Source organism: Mustela nigripes, chromosome 4, assembly GCF_022355385.1.
Source record: "Mustela nigripes isolate SB6536 chromosome 4, MUSNIG.SB6536, whole genome shotgun sequence".
Lineage (NCBI taxonomy): Eukaryota > Metazoa > Chordata > Mammalia > Carnivora > Mustelidae > Mustela > Mustela nigripes.
This window is the reverse complement of record NC_081560.1, coordinates 116,417,747-116,439,759: the sequence shown is the minus strand read 5'-3', so window position 1 is coordinate 116,439,759 and position 22,013 is coordinate 116,417,747. Positions and strand designations below refer to the sequence as shown.

The window sequence follows — 22,013 nt, the reverse complement described above, 5'->3', positions numbered from 1 at the left end:
GATTTTATTTTATTTATTTGTCATAGTGAGAGAAGCGAGAGCAAGCACAGGCAGACAGAGTGGCAGGCAGAGGCAGAGGGAGAAGGAGAAGCAGGCTCCCTGCCAAGCAAGGAGCCTGATGTGGGACTCGATCCCAGGACGCCGGGATCATGACCTGAGCCGAAGGCAGCCGCTTAACCAACTGAGCCACCCAGGCGTCCCCAGTTAGTCTACTTTTGTCCCCATTTGTCCTCCTCCTAGCCTGAACTGCCACACTCAATATTCAGTAAAACATGTGTCATTCAATAATCATACCTTAACTGGTGACAACCAAAACCACTTGTGTTTTGGATTATTAATTTTTAGGAGCTGTATAACCCGTACAAATATTCTTGTCTCATGGTATGGTAGAACACAAGCAATGAGGCTATCCTGATTATAAAGATGGATATGGAACCTGGGGGGAGAAAAGCAAACAAGTCACACTGACACAAAACCTACAAGCATGTATTTCCTTACATGTCCAAATTGTTTATCAATGAATTAAAACTACTAAGAATAAATATCAGTGAAAACAAACACATAACTATAAGATAAAGGGCATTAAATGATAACTATTTTGCAGGATTTGGTCAACTCTTATGCAGTAGTATTTTTAAGATTCAATACCAAAATTTACATGCCATTCACTTTGGTTTTTTTTTAAACCTATTATTAAATTAATAAAACCGTGTGATCACTGTGGTCAAAGCAACAGAAAAGCAACTGGTCAACTAGACAGTAAAGCTTGGCTCCTTTCCATGCTCTAATAAGTTCACCTTCCGCAGCTTCCTCAGCTTCCCTAATTATCAGAATTCTAAAACCAGAAGACTGATGAAAATCACATTAATTTCCTTGAATTAAAAAAAAAAAAAAAACTTGTTAAAGTACAACCATACATAATTTGTCCCTGAACTTCACAGAACTTTGTACTGACTCCTCTACTATAGTAAGTGATTCATTAATTACATCAGATACATTAAATCCTTTCTAGCCTTGAAGACCTAGCTCAAATATCTCCTTTTTCAGAATGCTTTTTCTAATTCTCCCAGTGAAGTGATCCCTCATGTCTAACTAAACTCTAAACTTACTAGCCAAGAAGCTACTTTCTCCATGAAGCTTCTCTCTACTTCAGGTAGCACAACATGCCCCAATCTTTGCATACACCTTTATTTTAAAACAATAACCAAAGCGGCCTACTCATCTTGTTTCGAACTTAATGTTTGCTTAGTAAATAAGTTACACAAATACAAGTATTCTTTACACTAATGATCTATTGGAGAGGGGAGATTAAATACTAGAAGAAAAAGGGAAATATTACAGACCCGTTTTTCGCCTGATGACTCTAATGTTCTGATAATCAGAAGACCCAAGTTAAACTTATGTTTTCCCAATGACTCCACTGCTTCCAGAAGGGAAATAACTTTATCCCCATGTCACCAATTAATGACATAGCAGGTCTTTCTACTTTTAAAACATACTACACGGGGCACCTGGGTGGCTCAGTTGTTAAGCATCTGCCTTTGGCTCAAGTTGTGATCCCAGGTTTCTGGGATCATGCCCTGACTCCCTGCTCAACAGAAGCCTGCTTCCCCCTACTTGTGTTCCCTCTCTTGCTGTCTCTCTGTCAAATAAACAGAATTCAATAAACAAACACACAAATAAAACATATAACACATGGCAGAATAAACAAAACTGTCTAAGCTGTGATGTGATGGAAATTAAGTGGGAATATAAACTGAGTATACTTACCAAGACAATTTCCAGAGAGTATAAAAGATTAAACCCTGGAAACAATTTTGTGTCTCAGCGTACTAGTTACGTGACATAGATAACTTAACTATACCTCAACTCTGTATATGGTAAAATGGGGACAGTACAACTATCTTTCCATAGGAATGCTCTAAGCACTGAATGCATGCAAAGTGCTTACCACAGCACCTAGTACAAAAATGTTCAATACACACTATCTATTATTGTTTTTCTATTATTTTAGAGGATACTAATATTTTAGAGAATACTAGTTTCCTCTTCTCCAAGCATTGGTTTTGTTATTTTAGCAACAAAATAGTCAAGAACACCTTTGCTCCAAATATGCAGTAATAATTTGTAACAGCAAAGTAACATGAGCTCCTCAGAACAAATGAAGTTGGCCTATTTTCTTTTTTTTTTATTAGTGAGAAAGAGCACAAACAGACTGAGCAGCAAGCAAAGGGAGAGGGAGAAGCAGGCTCCCTGTGGAGCAGGGAGCCTAATGTGGGGTTCAATCTCAGGATCCGGGGATCATGACCCCAGCTGAAGGCAGACAATCAACAACTGAGCCATGCAGGTGCCCCTGAAGTTGGCCTATTAACTCAAGATCTCTAGGAGTTCTAGTTCTATCAAAAGAAGTGAGTTTGATGGGGACATGCTTATCTTACCCAACAGACATAATCTCTTAATATATCTAATTTCTCAGCTTTAAATTGTTTAAGTGCTCTCAATACTTTTTTTTTTTTTTTTTAAAGATCAAAGCTGTTTGCTCATAATTATTTCTGTAATTTTATTTGTTACCTGTGAATCAACCACTCCAGACACTTCTGTGCTGGCTTCAGTAGGAAGTAAGGAGACAAGTGAATAAGGAATAATGAAATGTTTTCATCCAACTGCTTGTTCACTGCTTTGGTCTGAACGCTGCGCTCCAACGTTTTTGCTAGCTGGCTGAACAACGGTGCCTCAAACTGCTCAAAGGAAGGGTCGATCCCCAGCAGCTCTTCCAGACCAGTGCATCCTAGGAAAAGGCCAGCTGATTTAACAATTGTTTGCAAGCAAACTCATCTTAGCTCCCTCTACAATTTAACTTACCCCCAAGATCTCTGTATCCTTTTAGCAGGTATAATTGTAATACAGTCCCAAACATAGATTTCTAATTTTCAACATAAAAAATAAACCCTATCTCCCTCCCTAAAAACAGGAAAGTTCTGCAGGGCAGAAGCCACTCCTTTAAAAACAAGCATACACTTCTCAGTAACTAGGCCAGTCCTCCTAGGGTTTAGGAGATTCCTCCTGGAACCTAGTCACTGCCTCCAGACTTTTTTCAGCGGTTCTTCGCTTTACCCATTAGTCAACCTCCTTGTTTCTTCAACCTGTGAAATTCAGATAGCCGCTACCTACATACATTTCAAGCACCCAGCACATAGCTATTTGTTATTCTCTACCCCTAAACAACAAGTCAGAAACTGCTAAGAAAGAGGGAGAGTCCGAAGAAAAAACGATACACCAACATCTACAAAACAAATGCTTCAAAGCTTTTCTTCGTAAACGGGTAACTCACCGATCGCGTAGGCGGTGTCCCTGTCGACGGTGGCCGCTTCCTTGGGGTCAAACAACAAAGAAGCAACTTCATCTCTCGATAACAGACTGCGGTCACTCTGAGGGAGGGCGAGTCGCTGGAGTTGCTGAGCTAGGGACGTCATCTCTCACGCCGGCGGATTCCTAAAAACACAGGCTAGGACACAAAGCCACCGTGAGAAGTCTCCAGGAAAAACTACAGAGTGGCTTAACTACAAGCCCCTAATGGCTCACATACAAGCAACTTCCCTCGCACTCAGCGCTGTCCCGGACACTCACCGCCTGCCCCGGACTCCAAGGTGCAGACACCACAGTTAAAGCTCTTGGGGCCGCGCTACGGCTTTTTCAGCCCTGATTCCGCGACACTCGAAAACCCGCGGTCACCTCCCCCTCCGCTGGTATATCGTCTACTGCCCTACAGCTCCTGCTCACCGGGAACTTCACTGCGGGAGGCGCGTACAGAGTAACCTGTCTTCACATCAGCCCGCACATGGTACTCCAGCGGCCGGCTCTCGCCCGGAAATCCAGAGCACGCTTAAGGAGAGCTTCCGGTTTCAGGCACTACGGCAAGAGAAGAAGTACAAGCTTACGAGAAAGGCGTTAAGATGACTCCACCTCCCTGCGTCGAAGCCCCACCCCTTCGCCGTACAGGCTCAGGCTCAGGCTCAGTCGGCGGTTTTGATGCGCGTTGAGCTCTCCAGCTGTGGATTACTCGTCCGCGCTGTGCGGTTTGCGCTTGAAGGGTTCAGTCTCAGGGCGAACCTTTTGTGAGCATTAAGGATCTGTAACGTAGCATTTATTAGACATACATTTATCCAGCCTTTACTGTGCACCACCAGATTCGCCCGGGGTTAAAAATGTGAGCTGCGAAGTCACGTTGGCTGGGCTCAAATCCCAGCGCTGGCGTCCCGGTGCTGTGTGCGCTCCACCGAATTACTTCATCTTTCTGAGTTTGTTACCTTCTTAATAAACTGGGGAAAGGCGGAGGATTTCAGGAGATGAGCTCGCGCAGTGCGCGCCTGCTTGTCACCACTTTGCGTTCCTGGAGAGCGCATACAGAATTTTTTTTTCTTTCTTTTAAAGTTGACCCTGTTAAGATAAAATTTACCAATCGAACTAACCACCTCAGTTCAACAGTTCTACGAGTTTTAACAAGTGAAGATGTAACGATCTTCCCAGTCAAGAAGAGAGTTTCCATGGCCCCTGAAAGTTCCCTCTTGCCCCTTTGCTGTGATACCCATTCTCACTCCAAGCCCCATGCAACCGCTGGGTCTTGGCATCATTAAAGATTAATGTTGCTGAAGAGTGTCCCATATGGGTATACCACCGTCTATATCCAAAGCAGTGTGGTAAGTGCTACAGATGGGGGCTTCTCTCCAAGAAGCTACCCAGGGCGCAGGAGTGTTGCATATCCTATACCTGTTCCGGATGCATTCATTTCTCTCAGAAAATGGACTTTTCGGTGCCAGGGTGTTAGTCTTTCAATAACCCTCTTCCCTGCAGCTTGTTGGAAACAGTTACAGATTTGGGGGCTCTCTGCTTCTATACTCAATGCATATTCTCTGCTTAAAATTTAACACAGTCTTTTGTTCTTGTTTTACTTCAGCAACATTCGGAAAAACCTAAAAATCTCTTCAGTCATTCCTACAGATAGTTAATAATCTCCTTTTTCATGTGGTGTTAATTGCCTTAAGAGGATAACAGGATTTTAAAAAATTCTGGCGGTATCTACTTTACCCACACAAACACATCTCTCAGATTGTTTTGTCCTTATGTGTTAAGGGAATTTTACCTCTATAAGAACAATCAGCTTAGAAGTTAAAGAGTAGTAAGAAATGAAAAATCAGTACCATTTTATCAGCAAGATAAATTTGCTTTTTCACTTAAAAATCCTGAAATATATATATATATATATATATATATATTTAAAAGGATTTTATTTATTTATTTGACAGATGGAGATCGCAAGTAGGCAGAGAAGCAGGCAGAGAGAGAAGGGAAGCAGGCTCCCTGCTGAGCAGAGAGCCCAAGGAGGGCTTGATCCCAGCACCCTGGGATCATGACCTGAGCGGAAGGCAGAGGCTTTAACCCACTGAGCCACCCAGGCGCCCCCTGAATATATATTTTAAAGCTTTATAAAAACGAAAATAAAAAGAAAAGTGCTACAGGTGTTTGGTTCAACTCTTTGTCAACCAAGAAATAATTCACTGAGAATTCGAGCAAACAGGCATTTATTTGGGCAATGAGAATTGCAATTTGGGAGACAAATTCAGGCAGGAACTTGAACATGCTCTGAGGAAGACAAGGAGGGGAGAGAGCTGTAAAGTTAAAAGGTCATGAGTGCTGTTATCCTGTAGGTCTTCTATGCAAAATAGGAATTGAAAGTATGTTAATTGGGCTTGGTTGGAGTAATAGATAAATGAAGGGTTGAAATTGGTCAAATCAAGCTGCCTCCTTTCAAAGTGAAGAATCTGAAAGATTCAGGTGTCTTGATGATGAGGGAATTAAGTCCAGGCTGAGGGCTTGCAGCTGGCAAAAAGTTTGTGGTTCCTGGGCACCTGGGTGGCTCAGTGGGTTAAGCCTCTGCCTTTGGCTCAGGTCATGATCTCAGGTTCCTGGGATCCAGTCCCGCATGGGGATCTCTGCTCAGCAGGGAGCCTGCTTCCCTTCTCTCTCTGCCTGCCTCTCTGCCTACTTGTGGTCTCTGTCTGTCAAATAAATAAATAAAATCTTAAAAAAAAAAAAAAAGAAGAACTAGGCTTAGCTAGTCCTGCTTGCTCCATTTTGAAATATTGTATGCCTTTCTATGTCAGCTCCGATTGTGCCATGTTTTTTTTTTAAAGATTTTATTTATTTATTTGACAGAGATCACAAGTAGGCAGAGAGGCAGGCAGAGAGAGAGAGGAGGAAGCAGGCTCCCCGCCGAGCAGAGAGCCGGATGCAGGGCTCGATCCCAGGACCCCGAGATCATGACCCGAGCCGAAGGCAGCAGCTTAACCCACTGAGCCACCCAGGCGCCCCCAATTGTGCCATGTTGAATTTTATTTTGAAAGTAAACTAGGAAAGAAAACAAGTCAGAGACTCATTTTATATATACATACATTCATGTGTTTGTATAGGCATTTTATATATGTAATATATATAAAATATGGGTTTATTTAAATATATATAATATAAAATATATATAAAATATGGGTTTATTTTTTCAAATACCATGATCTTGAATTACATCTTTTCCTCCATTTTAGAAGAATTTTTAGATATATTCCTGATTGTGTTTTGATTATCTCCTCCTTGGTTTTTGTGATTATATGCCTATCTCCTGGTTTGATTATTCAGTTGAGGACCAGAGCAAACTTACTTTCTCAGTTGTTATTCGAATTTAAAATATCAGTTGTCTAAGAATCCTTTTCATGGCTTTTGCTACTTTACATTCATTAAATCCACAACTTCAGCTGTAGCTGGTAAATATTTCTTGATACAAGGATAAACATGGTTTTCAGAGTCAGTATTTTCACCATATGCTCTTTCATCTGATGAGGGATGTCATTACAGTATCACTGTTTGAGGCAAGGACTCTATTCCACCCCACAGTTTCTAAGAGTGATTTGAATGAATAAGTTGGTTTTTTGCTTGTTTTGTTTTTTTAAAGATTTTATTTATTTATTTGACAGAGACAGAGATCACAGGTAGGCAGAGAGGCAGGCAGAGAGAGAAGGGGAAGCAGGATCCCCCTGAGCACAGAGCCCTATTCAGGCTCTATCCCAGGACCCTGAGATTATGACCCAAGCGAAGGCAGAGGCTTAACCCACTGAGGCACCCAGGCGCCCTGGGTAAGTTATTTTTTAAAGGCTATCCTCCCTCCTTCACCCTACCCCTTTTAATCCCCAGTATTAATACTCTGATTCATTCCATGTGTACTTTATGCCAGGCTAGGCATATAGGGGTGAACATGGAATTTACATTCCACCAGGAAGAGACAAGCAGTAAGCAAATTGATAAACCAGAAAAGCATCGAGTAGTGTGGTAAGTACTGTAATGACACTACTACAAAGCCGAATGTTAGGGGGTACCGAGAAAAGGCATCATTAGTTTGAGTGGTTAGAGAAGGACCCTCTGAGGAGGCGACATTTAAGCAGAGACCTGAATGAGAAGTCTTGACAAAATGGAGATCACCTCAGATAGGACTGATCTTGACTTTCACTCCACTCTGGTCACAACAGATCATCTTTCTATCCATCAAACAGACCAAGCTTGTATTTTCTCCATGGCATTTATGACTACCTAGAACAATCTGATTTGCTTGCCTATTTATTTCTGTGTCCCCTCTCTTGAATACTGTCTTCATACAGGCTGACATGAAATCTGCTCCTCAGATGGTGGAAGCTGGGCAAGTGTGCAAATAGAGACCCACCTACCATTAGTCTAAATATTTATTTTTTAAAAGATTTTATTTATTTGACAGAGAGAGAGAGAGAGAGAGAGCACACAAGCAGGGGGAGTGGCAGGCAGACAAAGAGGGTGAAGCAGACTACCCTGATGAACAAGAAGCCCCATGTGGGGCTTGATCCAGGACCCTGGGATCATGACCCGAGTCAAAGGGAGACTCTCAGCTGACTGAGCCACCCAGGTGCTCCTAATTATTTAAAAGTTAAGGGCACCTGGGTGGCTCAGTGGATTAAAGCCCCTGCCTTCGGCTCAGGTCATGATCCCAGGGTCCTGGTATTGAGTCCCGCATCAGGTCTCTGCTCAGCAGGGAGCCTGCTTCCTCCTCTCTCTCTGCCTGCCTCTCTGCCTACTTGTGATCTCTGTCTGTCAAATAAATAAATAAGTAAAATATTTTTTAAAAAGTTATGTCAGCCTAATACACTGTTAACTCCTCCTCCACTGTTAACTGTTACAATCACTATTTTTGACAAGTAAACATTTATAATGACAAAATAAAAATGTTTGTGTATAAATGAAAGGTGACAAAATATAAAAGATGACAGTACTTAATTATTGTATCTATCTGGGTATAATGTTGATTGACTGATGATTGTGAATGAGTAATAAGGACGTATAGAGCTAAAAAGAAGAAAAAAAGACTTGTAGAGTTAATGCATTCTATATATATTTTTTCCATAAAATTTTGCCTTCATTTCAGCAAAATTACCAATCACGTTATTTCACCCAAATTTTCATAAATTGTGTTCTATTGACAAAAATGATCAAATTAAAAAATAAAATTTTATTCTATTCCAAGTATACAAAAATTGAATATATTTTCATAAAAATATTAATTAAGTAAAAAGCCAATGCATTTTATTTTTCATTTGTTTTCAACAGTTTTCTTTTGCCTTTTTTTTTTTAAAGATTTTATTTATTTATTTGAGAGAGAGAGAGAGAGCACATGTGAGAGAGAGCACAAGCAAAGGGAGTGGCAGAGGGAGAGGGAGAAGCAGGCTCCTGGCTAACCAGGGAGCCCCATGTGGGGCTCAGTCCCAGGACATGACCCAAGCCGAAGGCAGATGCTTAACCAGCTGAGCCACCCAGGCACCTCAACAGTTATCTTTCTTTTAAGAAGGCAAAATATATTATAATTAACGACAAATTTTTAAATAAGATTAAATAAAGTTGAAGTTTTAAATTTTTTGTAAATATTATTACCTTATTAAATATTTTCCCAAGGGACACCTGGGTAGCTCAGTCAGTAAATTAAGTACCTGACTTCAGCTCAGGTCCTGATCTCAGGGTCCTAGGATGGAGCCCCCTCTTGTGCTCCCTGCTCAGTGGGCAGTCTACTTGTGCCTCTCTCTCCCTCTTCCCCCTCCCCTGCTCATCTTCTCTCTTTCTCTCTCTCTCTGTCAAATAAATAAATAATTAAATAGGAAAATTTTTGCACAAAAAATTGTGAGTTGGATATTCAGAAGCTTGTCGTTCAATGTCCCTCTAGTTGCCAATGTATAGAATCTGTATTACCCTTCATTCATGTTACATTTATTTCTACCTTTTTTCAAATTTATGTGTCATATGAATTATTTAATACTGTAAACAGTCTTGAGCTATCATATCCAATTGTTGAGAACATTTTGCTGGTTCATGAGTACATCCAGACCTATGAAGTAGAAAACAAAAGGAAACAACAAGGTACCTTTGGAACTACTTAGAAATAACACTTCATTATGCAAAGTCTGTTATGTTCATGCAGTCTGAGAGGAAGAACGTGACAAGTTAATTACTTTGTCTTTTCTTTCTTGCCTAAGCCCTTTTACATACAAATCTTCCTTACACTCTGACACAGGGTCCAAAAGCAGTACAACTCATAAGTCTTCCCTGCATTCAAACAGGGTTTTCTTTTAGTTGGGGACACAGGACAAAAGACCTGTTTCCCTGACACTTAAACACACAAATCAGAGATTGGATTTTTAGGCTCACAGGTTATGCCACAGCAGGGCTAAAAGGCAGATTTTGAGAGACAGCCTCCCACATTTTTTAAAAAAAAATTTTTATTTACTTATTAGAGAGAGAGAGAGAGACACAATGAGAAAGGGAATACAAGCAGGGGGAGTGGGAGAGGGGCAAACAGTCTGCCCACTGAGCAGGGAGCCCAATGCAGGCCTCAATTCTAGGACCCTAGGATCATGACCTGAGCCGAAGGCAGCCGTTTAATGACTGAGCCACCCAGGCGTCCCAGCCTCCCACATTTTTAAAAAAATTTTATTTATTTATTTGACACACAGAGGAAGAGAGATCACAAGTAGGCAGAATGGCAGACAGAGAGAGAGGGGGAAGCAGGCTCCCTGATGAGCAGAGAGCCCGCTGAGGGGCTTGATCCAGGACCCTAAGATCATGACCTGAGCAGAAGGCAGAGGTTTAACCCCCTGAGCCACCAGGCACCCCACCTCCCACATTTTTAAGCAAATTTTAAAAATGTGTTTGTGATATGTAGGGTGCAGATCTTACCCTGGCCCAAGGGTGGTCTTGAAATCAGGGCTTTCTCATGCTTACTTCTAAATCACTCCTGTGAAGTAACATGCCTGGGGCGTGGTTGACAGTAAATATTTACTGGCTGAACAAATATGTGTAAACTGTCTCTGTTTGTATCTCCTTCCTGTTCAAGAAATGTATATCAAATGTAAGTAAATGAAAGTAGTATTGTTATAAGAATGACTTAAAAATATTCTAAAAGTAATAAAAGGTTATTCAGAAGCTTTCAATTTTTTTTTGTTTGTACATTATTTGCATCATATATCACAACACATGGGACACTATCTACCTGAAAATATATCCATTGGTGACAAATGAAATAAGATGCATGTAATGAGCAATGTCAATTCAGCATGTGAAATTTACACTTTAGTCTAGTGGCAACAAATACATGATTAGTTCAATAAACCGAGAAGTTAAATATTTGTTCTTCATATTTTGTCCCAAACAAGGTTATTACATTATTATTAATTTGAATACTCATGGTCCTGTCACTGGAAATGGCAATTATTTTTCTGGTTATTTTGAAATGCAGTCAAGGAGAACCGGGAAGTTAAAGGGGAAAAAAAAAAAAAAAGGATTTGGCAAGCAATTAGAATAACTACCTGATATAGCTCTAGGAACCAGCAGATGGCACTGAAGCATTTTCCTGACCCCAGAAGGCATTAAACAGTATCCCCAGGAACCGTGAAGCAGCAGCTTTTGAACTTTTTAAATTTGAAAATTGTATAAAATTATATAAACATTGGTTCATGTAATTTTGGATATATTATTAAAGGCAATAAAAGGAAGGCCTTTAAACATATAGAGACCCACAGGATTTGAAAACATTTAGATTTTCGTAGTACATGAGAATTATGCAGTCATCTGTTTAACAAACACACGAAACTGTAAGTATGGGTGTCTTGAATTCCTTTCTCCCACCCCACCACATTCTAAGTTAATTTCCACTGAATGTTTGTTAGGGGGAGATTTTTGTGTTGAATAGGGTCCCAGAGAAGTAGAGAACTGGGCAGTGAAGTAGAGACCTAGGAAAACCAGCAAGGAGAAATTAATAGAAACATAATGACAAAGAGTTACGGGAAAATCAAGGCAAGTTTAGAAGATTGGTATGAAGGGGAAGGATTCAGCTCTCTGTGAGTTGGCTTTGGAGAATTAGGGGGTAGAGAAGAGGTTGGGCGATAAATTGAAGAACAGAGGAGCTCCATGTGTGAGATGGTATTGGATAGGAAGTAACCAGAGAAAAAATTTTTTAGATATTTTCTTTGTGTTACATTTGTATTCTCCTTTCGGTATTCTTCTTTTTTTTGGCTGGGTAAAGTATACTTTATTGATGGTACATGACAAGGTAGGACTCTCTGAGACCTCCCCCCACCTTCTTCAGGGGTCTGGGATGAAAACTGTAGTAGAGGTCAGGAGATTCTCAGCATGTTGGGGATGAGTTGGGGTGAGAACTCTCCAGCAGCTGAGGGCCCCTCTCTTCCTCTTGCTCTCACTGGGGCTGGTGGTCCAGCAGGCTATTACTCCTTGGAGGCCACGTGAAACAGAAGGTCTACCCCCCTGTTGCTGTAGCCAAAGTAATTGTCATACCAGGAAACAAGCTTGACACAGTGGTCACTGAGAGCAATGCCAGCCCCAGCACTGAAGGTGGAAGACTAGGGGGCCCCTCTTGAAGTCACAGGAGACAAGCCTGGTCCTCAATGGAGCTCAGCATGCCCTCAAGGGTACTCTCTGATGCCTGCTTCACCACCTTCTTGATGTCATCGTACATGGCAGCTTTATCCAGGAGGCAGGTCAGATCCACCACTGACAGGTCAGGGGTGGGGATACAAGGACCATGCCAGTGAGCTTCCCATTCAGCTTACAGATGACCTCATCTACCTACTTGGTGTCAGTAGAAGCAGGGACGATGCTCTGGACAGCCCCTTGAACTTCCCAGAGGGAAGTTCGTCTGAGTGTCATCTGAGTGTCAGTGATGGCATGGACTATGGTCATGAGTCCTTCCATGATGCCAAAATTGTCATGGATGACCTTGGCCAGAGGGGCCAAGGAGTTGGTGGTGTAGGAGACATTGCTAACAAAACCTTGAGGGAGTTGTCATACTTCTCATGGTTCATGCCCATCACAAACATGCGGGCATCAGCAGAAGGGGCAGAGATGATGACCCTGTTGGCCCCACCCTTCAAGTGAGGCCCAGCCTTCTCCATGGTGGTGAAAACCACAGTGGACTCCACAAAACACTGAGCACCAGCATCAACTCCATTTGATGTCGGCAAGATCTCACTCCTAGAAGTCGGAGTTGGAGTTTCTGTTGAGGACAAGTTTCCCCGTTCGCAGCCTTGACTGTGCCATTGAACTTGCCATGGGTGGAATCATACTGGAATATGTTGAGGTCGATGAAGGGGTCATTGGTGGTGACAATATCCACTTTTGCCTGAATAAAAAGCAGCCCTGACGACATGGTGTTCAATACAGCCAAATCCGTTTACTCCAACCCTCACCATCGTGTCTCGGGGAGGTGGCTGGCACTGCACCAGAGGATGCCCTTATTTGTTCAATGGAGAGGGGCAGAGAGCCTCCCTTTGGTATTCTTTTTTTTTTTTAAGACTTTATTTATTTATTGGACAGTGAGAGAAAGAGATCACAAGTAGACAGAGAGGCAGGCAGAGAGAGAAGAGGAAGCAGGCTCCCTGCTGAGCAGAGAGCCTGATGCAGGGCTCGATCCCAGGACCCCAAGATCATGACCTGAGCCGAAGGCAGAGGCTTTAACCCACTGAGCCACCCAGGCGCCCCTCCTCCCTTTGGTATTCTAAAAAGACTTCTCTGAAGATTTAAGTTTATTTTCAGTTCTATATGGGAGCTGGACTAATACTTTTTTGTAGTATAACTAGTTTCAAGACTCCATAAACCAGTTTAGTTTAATGTGGGTTATTTAAGTGTTGCAAATAAAGAAGTGAAAATACCATTATTTCCCAGTAATATGATTAAATACATACAGAAGCCAAGGACTCAGTTCTAGAGATACATGGATATAGTATGGAATATAGGAAACTAAATAGGCATGAGTATAAGCACACAGACATACACTACATGCATGTGATGTCCGTAGGTTTTTTTTTTTAAGCTTTTATATATTTGACAGAGTGAGAAATCACAAGTAGGCCAAGAGGCAGGCAGAGAGAGAGAAAAGGGGAAGCAGGAGGCTCCCTGCTGAGCAGAGAGCCAGACGTCGAAGGGCTTGATCCCAGGACTCTGAGATCATGACCTGAGCAGAAGGCAGAGGCCCAACCCACTGAGCCACCCAGGCACCCCTGTCCATAGCTTTTCATCTGTAATTGTAGGAAAGCAAACTGACAAAATAAAGGCCCATTTCCAGTAACAACACACAAACACTAAGTACTTGAGAGAGAAATATATAAGATCTTTGTGAAAAAACAATAAAAACTTCTGAAAAATTAACTCATTTGAGTGAGTAGTAAAGATTGATAGGTATATTACACTCCTGGATAAGAAGACAAATATTATATAAAATGTCTATGTGTCATCTCCAAGTTAATTTACATATATAATTCAGTCTTAAGAAAAATCCCAGAATGGTTTTAAAGATTTGACAAAATGTTTTCCAAATGGATGTAGAAGAATAAGTATAACAGAATACATTTAAAAAACTCTCAGAGGGTGGGGTGCCTGGGTGGCTCAGTGGGTTAAAGCCTCTGCCTTCGGCTCAGGTCATGATCCCAGGGTCCTGGGATCGAGCCCCACATCGGGCTCTCTGCTTAGCAGGGAGCCTGCTTCTTTCTCTCTCTCTCTCTGCCTGCCTCTCTGCCTACTTGTGATCTCTGTCTGTCAAATAAATAAATAAGATCTTTTAAAAAAAAACTTAAAAAAATAAAAATACTCAGAGGGAAATTTAATGGAAAAATATAATAAGGTAGATTAGCATTATCAGGTATTAAAAATATATGACAAAGAAGCTCCAGGTAAAAGAGTATAGCTCTGGGGCAAAAATGAGTAATAGAGCCACAGTACCAATGAGCTAATGCGGAAATGTACCCCAAAATATAGCACAAGGTAAATATCAAAGACAAGGAAGAAAATATTCACTAGAGTTGATGTTAGGGTAGTTAATTTGGGTGGAGTAAAAAAAATCAAAATAGATTTTCACCTCAATCCATACACAAGAATTAATTGCAGAATACCTAAAGAAATCACAGTTCTCAACAGAATGGAGTAATCAGGGACTATAGTAACAATCCCACTGGAAACAACCAAAGCATGGACAAAATGTAAGAAACAATGTTTTGTTTTGTTTTTTTAATTTTTATTTATTTTTCTAAAATTTCTTTCCAGTGTTCCAGAATGCATTGTTTATGAACCACACCCAGTGCTCCATGCAAAACAATGGTTTTTAAAACACTGTGCACCAGGCAACTAAGTTACCAGTGATCTCAGAGAGATGCGATAAAAAAGAAGTGGCCCATTGTTGTCCCAGTGTACCTTCTTGGGAGAGTTTCCTGGCCAGAGACTGAGGATCGGAAACCTGGGAGGTGAAACCCAGGCAGAGCACAGTGGGTTCTCTGAGTTGAAGATGAGAAGCTAAGAGTCTGGGAGAGCAAGGTGCCTAAAGTTTACTGATGAAGAGAGACCCTGCAAGAGAGAGGAGAGAGAAGAGAGAGAGAGAGCTGTGGAGATGTGCAGGGAATCCCCCTTGAGTACTGGTCAGAGTTTGCTAGTTTGCTAAAGATGAAGAAAGAACCATCTGAAGGGATTGAGGGAACACTGCCCACATTCACACAGCACCAAGAATAGAGCCTATTCCTCCCAGTGAGATGAAGGCCTCGTGACTGGGTAGAGTTCACAGGAGAGTCTTGCCTCAGAAGTGGCGTAACTGGAGCAGCTGGCTGGACGTAAGCACTGCCCAGCGCCACCCAACACAGCAAGACATGACAGAGAGAACTGATGGCAAGTGACCTAGCTATATTCCAGAGTAAGACTCAATTATGTCTAAAGGAATACAAAAATATCCACCACCCAACAAGGTATTTTCACAATACCTGGTATTGAAAAAAAAAAAAAAAAAAAAAGATGAGGCCCACAAAAAGGAAGAAAATAGGACACATAATGAAGAAACATCAATTGAAACAGACCCAGAACTCTCATAGACATTGGAATTACCAGACAAAGACAAGCATCAATTATTATAACTATATCCTATATGTTCAAAAAGTTAATAGAGACATAGGGTTTTGTTTTTTTTTTAAACTCACATTGAGCTCTAAGACCAGAAAACTGTGATGTGTAAGATGAAAAATCCACTGAATGGGAGGAATGGCAAAGTAGATGTCAGGGAAGAAAAGGTTAGTAAACTCTAAAGCATAGGAATAGAAACTATGTAAAACAAAATACCCACAGAGAATTGTTTTTTGAAATGAACAAAGTACCACTAGATTATGACACAACATTAAGTGGATGGATTTATTTGCAGTTGGAATCCCCAAAGGCAGGGGCAGACAGAAAAAAAATATTTGAAGAGACAATGGCTGGACATTTCCCAAATTTGATGACAAATGATGAATTCATAGATTCGGGGAGCTCAATAAACACCCACCCAAGAAACAGGAAGAAAAAAACACTAAGTCTTATCATAATCAAAATGCTAAAAATATTATATAAAAACTCGACTAGTAGAAGAAACAGAAAATGGAATTTTTTTTTTTTTTTTAAGATTTTATTTAGAGAGGTAGGCTAAGAGAGGAGGAAGCAGGCTCTCCATGGAGGAGAGAGCCTGATGTGGGGCTCGATCCCAGGACCCTGGGATCATGACCTGAGCTGAAAGAAGAGGCTTTAACCCACTGAGCCACCCAGGTGCCCTGGAATTCCTTATTTAACAACTTGAGGGATGATGTGAGAGAGAACTTCCCAGATGCTTCAGAAAACAATTATTAGAGGGAAAGATCAGCAGATATACTATAAATTCAAATATCTGATGCTTTTTAAAAAAAATTATTTTAAAGATTTATTTTTTTATTTTAGAGAGAGAGAATACACAGAGGGGGTAGATGGGGAGGGGAGGGAGAGGGAGAGAAGCAGACTCCCTGCTGAGCATGGAGCCTGACTCAAGGGCTCCATCCCACGACCCTAAGATCATGACCTGAGCCAAATCAAGAGTCAGGCACTTAACTGACTAAGCCACCCAGGTGCCCTGATGCTTTTCTAAATAATGCATAAACAAAAGACAAGCAACAGAATGAAAAAACAAATATACATAAATATAGAAGATGTTCTTCTACAACAAATGCAGAAGATAAAAGGATAATATTATATATATACGTAACACACAACTCATAATAATAATAAAAACACTAAGATTTCGATGGCTAGGTAGCCAGAAAACATAACCAAAGGATTCGCACACACAAAATCTAACTCAAATTTATGGGAACATATTCAACTTTGTTAGAAAGTAAACAAATGTAGATTAGAATAATGCACCTCATACCTACTAAATTAGCAAAATTTTATGAAAGTAACGTTTATTCCTCAGAAAAGCAGATTTTAATTCATATTTTCTTGCATTACCAATGATACTGAGAAGTGGTGTCACCCTTTCCGAAGTAATTTGGAAATATGCACCAGGAACTCAAAATATGTTCATACTCATTAACTTAGTAATTCCATTTCTGGATGCCTGTTAACAATCCAACATTCCACAGCCATAAACAGACTGTTATCACTTTATCATGTGGGATGGTGGATCTTTAAATGTACAGTTATATATAATGAAATGTAAATTCAGTTCATGTAAGAATGTATTTTAAATATAAACTTTTGAAAACTATACTTTGGTAGTTTTAAACAGAAATAATCAAGATCTTTTTCTGATTTATCTATGCATTCCAACCATTTTTACATGGTATTTTCCATTTAAAATCGGCCTCTAATATTTAAACCTTAACAAGTATAGTCAGCATTTTTCTCCATAAATAACTTTGTATAACTAACTAGAGATAATATACTAACACCTATTTAAACACAGTGAGTATTTGGGGTTTTGCTACTTTAAAGGCTTTTCTCTTGCCTCAGAACAAAGAACATACTTTTTTAAAGAAGACATTTAGTTCGAGAAGTTAGGTTTCTACAACAAAGGGAGTAATGAAATGAATTCACTCTGTTTAATATTCTTATACAGACATTGGGAAATTTTTCATTATGTATCTCAGAGGATCTCTCTGTAAAAGTCAATGTAATTATAACAATTATAGGCTAAAACTATAATTGTAGATGTTAAAGAATCTTAGAATTAAAGGATGACATATTTATATAGAAGGCAGTTGTTTTGATGTTAGGTAAAGGGGAAATGTATTTCCAAAATCAGTCAGGTCAAAATTATTTGAACATTTTGAAGGTTGGAAAGAGGACATTATACCTTTAAAAAATTAATTAAATGAACGCTAACAAAGTCAGTCACATTACACTTCACACATGTTGTTAGTCTTGTCTCTTCATTGAAGGTGCTTTCAAACATTTCAGAAGGTCTCAGAATCTTTAGGGAGCCATGGCTAGTGTACAGGAAGGACAAAGAACACTATAGAAATAACAGAACGAAATCTTTCTCATACCTCCTTCCTATAAGGACCTTGGGATCACTGTGCCACAGACCGGGATCATTAGTAGTTTGTGCATTTGGTGAGTGTCCCTTCTTTGATGATGCTTTGTTGGAACTTATGCCAAGATCACCAATAAAATGAGTTTCCAAGTAATATCAGATTTGCTTTTATGTCATGCAATTCAAGTCACTTCAATTAACATTAGAGTTTCTCTGCAGTATATCCCACCCTTTGATAAATGCTGGAAAGATGACCAATCCAGAGGGTCTGGATTTAGCCAGCAGGAAGCACTAGCAGAGTCCAATAAAGAAGACAGCCTTTTAAAATAGCCTCTACCATTCTGTTTAACAGGCAGGAGACCAGAGATTGAGGGCACAAAAGGGTCAGCTTTCCCTGGAGAGTTCCTTTTCTCAGAAAAGCTGACAATCCAGCTGTATCTTGAAAGGTCGAATAGAGACAAATAAGGGGATGACACGCTTGGGGACAAGTCCTTCTGGGCAAGGGGACCACCCATGAAAAAGCACAGATATGAAAGCCAAGTATTTGGGTAGCTGTCAGTCTAAGTGGAACATGGGTTGTGCTGGAGGGAAAAAGGCAAGGAAGGAGGTGGAATCCAGAGACTGCAGTCAGATATGAGAGACGTTCTGAGACAAATCTGCTCTAAAGGGCAGGGACGTTGTAGGTGGTGACTCTGGACTCCAGTGGAGGTTGGGTCAAAAGGGTCTCCACTGGCTGCGGAGACCCGTATGAGATCACTGCAATAGTTCAGTCCTGGGGTTATGTTAACATTTTAATAATTGTCCCTACAGATGCCATTAAGAAATTGTTTCCTCCATTCTTAGAGTATAATTGACTGGAATTTTATTTATATTTTTAAAGGATTTTTATTTATCTATTGACAGACAGAGATCACAAGTAGGCAGGCAGAGAGAGAGGAAGGGAAACAGGCTCCCTGCTGAGCAGAGAGCCCGATGCAGGGCTCGATCCCAGGACCCTGGGATCATGACCTGAGCTGAAGGCAGAGGCTTTAAACCACTGAGCCACCCAGGTGCCCCTGATTGGAATTCTAAAAGCTGAAAGATTTAAAACTGCACAAGGATTTTATGAAGTAAAAAGGGCTACCGGAAAGGAATCACCAACCAACCAACCAAACAAAAAAACCAATGGTAGGTAATTAAGACCTTAACTTTTACTTACATTTGGAGCTTGGGGAAACTCACTAACTCTAGGAGATGGTTTCTGAATTGCTATAGAAAAGACACTGTAGCTCTTAATGGAACAACTGAGTGCTGCAGCCAGAAGGTCACATCAATCAAACTAACCTTCCCCTGGTAGATTTTCCACTGCTCTGTCATCGTCTTTTTTTTTCCCCCTAGGGCTGAAACTGAAAGTTGTGTTAACGTTAGCATAGAATCTACATGTTTAAGTAGAATTTAGCCAGAAAGAAGACATGAATGGAGAAAGTTTCATCAGTGGAATTATTATCTATAGTTACAGAGTCCCTGCTAAATGCTATATTTTATTTCATTTTAAAGATTTATTTATTTATTTTGAGAAAGAGAGAAATCATGAGCAGGATGGAGGGGGATGGGACAGAGGGAGAGGAAAAAGCAAACTCACTGTTGAGCCTCACTTGGGGCTCGAACCCAGGACCTCGAGACACCCTGACCCAAAGGCAGACATTTAACCTACTGAGTTACCCAGACACCCCCTCCCCACCCCAAATGCTATATTTTAAATACAGAGCTTTTGTCCTTGTTCTGTTACATGCAATACTGAAGGAAGGTTTATGTTTTTAGCCTTTTGTTCTGGGTTTTGTTTATTTTGTTTTGTTTTGTTTTTTCCCTTTTAGTTAAAATTGTTGAAAATAGCCACCTTTGTCTTTCTTTCAGATGAGGTTGATGGAGAGTCCCCTAACTCTAACTAGATGTCCTACCACCTCTGGAATTCTCAGCAGAAACTCTCAGGACTGTGCATTCTACTTTTGCAGAAGGGTCAGAAATGGCCCAGAAAAATCCATTATGAAACCTCACATGTATGTCTTTAGACAAAGCAGTTTTGTTTTCCACATGTAGCATTTTAGAATCCAAATGTCCGTGGAAATCATGAAACCCAGCTCTATATTGTAGCTTAAGAAAATTTCAGCAAGAGCACCTGGGTGGCTCAGTGGGTTAAGCGACTGCCTTTGGCTCAGGTCATGATCCCAGCATCCTGGGATCAAGGCCCACAATTTCATTGGCCACCTGCGTGGGGCCAGGCCCAACCACATGGCCTTTGCCCTTAAAAGCTAGTCTGTGAAGCAGAGAGAGGTAGCCGTCTCTGTAAGAGGCATGGCCCTGAACATTCAGTCTGATTTTTGACGCTTGGTGCCGAATAAAGCTTTGCTTGACTTTCACTTTATATCAGTTTCGCTCCTTTAATCACGGACCCATTATTGGGGGACCTAACAATACTTAAGACACAAAAAGCAAAAAACTTCTAAAGCTTGGCCCTTTATTACAAAAGCAATACATTTTGTTATATTTTGTTATGCAGCTAAGTTAAAGGAAGACACATAAAATCACCCATTATCCTACCCACCTAGAGAGAATCACTTTTAACATTTACACACATAGATGCATATATTTAAAAGAAATCAATTTTGAAAGAGCTACTGTTATTTAAGCTGTTTTCTCCACCCCCTGGAATATTTTTCCATGCTAAAATCTCTGTTTAATAGCTACATAATTTGAGGGTACTCTAATGTATGGGTATCATAATACATTTAAGTACTTTCCAAACATTTAGACTCTGGAAGACATACCATGTGTTTTTAAAAAAATGTATGCAAGAAGGAGTTCTGGATATGTGTAACCCAAGTGAGGCTCATCTGGGACCTTACAATCTATACCTCACCTGGTCCAGAGAGTTGTGGCAACAGTGAGGAGAAGTAGAACCTTTTTCCTCTATAAGGTTTAGCTGTCTTTGGGTGCCAGGGAAGGGAGACAGATAACATCAGGAAACTCCTGTGTGAAACACGAAGGAGAGGCTCCTGGGAAGACCAGGTCCTGCCAAAATGTGTGCCCCCTCTGATGGTAGGTTGACTTTGAATTCTTGAGTATGTTTAGTGTCCCTGGCCCCAACATGTCACAAAGAAACTTACAGCAGACAGACTATAAAGCGGCCCCACAGCTCCTGTACTAGCATTTGTGCCTTTATCCAAATCTTTTCATGTGGTTGAGGCTTGGGGCTTGAGTCTAACCCATGGAACACAGCAAAGGTGAAAAACTTGTATGTGATTCCATTGCATACAACCATAACACCAGTCTCATCAGAAGACTCTCTTTCTTGCTGACTATGAGGAAACAAGTGATTAGGGGGAAGACCCACATGGCAAGGAACTGAAAGCAGCCTCCTGTGGACAGCTAAGAAGAAACTGGGACCCTCAGTCCAACAGCCCACCAAGAACTGAATGTTGAGGGATGCTAGGTGGCCCAGTCAGTTAAGCGTTTGCCTTCGGCTCAGGTCATGCATGATCCCAGGGTCCTGGGATTGAGTCCTGCGTGGAGTTCTCTGCTCAGCAGGGAGCATGTTTCTTTCTCTGGCTCTGCCTGCTTTTGTGCACTCTCTCTCTCTCAGACAAATAAATAAATAAATAAAATCTTTAAAAAAAAAAAAAAAGAACTGAATGTTGCCAACAATCCAATGAGCTTGGATGCAGATCCTTCCCCAGTTCAGTTTGGATGAGTGCCCACCGACCGCCTCAGCTGACCCCTTGATTGCAGGTTTATAAAATGCAGAAGGGGATGACCAGGCTAGCTGTCCCTGGATTCCTGCCCCACAGGAAGTGTGATGTAGTTAATGTATGTTGTTTTGAACCACTAAGTTTGCAGTAACCTTGGTACATATCAATGATGCCCTGAGTCTTCACTTATCCTGAGCCTCTGAAAGTAAGAAGAAAGCGAGAACAGAAGGACTGTGTGATCTACATCACGGTTCACCTGCCTGCTTCACATTGCCAGCCCACAGGAGTAGAGATACCTCAACTTTTATTATACGAAGGATCACTAACTACTTCAGCAATTCAACATAAAATCAGAGTTCTAACGA

The 22,013-nt window shown here is 40.8% G+C and overlaps 1 protein-coding gene and 1 pseudogene across 2 annotated transcripts in view; both read right to left on the bottom strand.

Annotated features, from left to right (window-relative positions):
* The window catches only part of HEATR1 (HEAT repeat containing 1), a 49,520-nt gene extending 45,641 nt beyond the window's left edge, over positions 1–3,879 (bottom strand). The window contains exons 1-4 of one of the 2 annotated variants that reach the window (XM_059397376.1): positions 3,781–3,879; positions 3,332–3,505; positions 2,572–2,788; positions 295–436 (exon numbers count right to left, since the gene is read on the bottom strand). In XM_059397376.1, the coding sequence (XP_059253359.1) occupies positions 295–436; positions 2,572–2,788; positions 3,332–3,473 (501 nt within the window). In that variant the 5' untranslated portion in view covers positions 3,474–3,505; positions 3,781–3,879. Of the gene's footprint in view, positions 1–294; positions 437–2,571; positions 2,789–3,331; positions 3,506–3,627; positions 3,745–3,780 lie in introns of those variants that run through there. The other variant, XM_059397377.1, reaches the window with a different exon arrangement.
* Positions 3,880–11,837: 7,958 nt separating this feature from the next.
* Positions 11,838–12,778, bottom strand: LOC132016393 (glyceraldehyde-3-phosphate dehydrogenase-like; annotated as a pseudogene).
* Between the last annotated feature and the right edge of the window lie 9,235 nt (positions 12,779–22,013).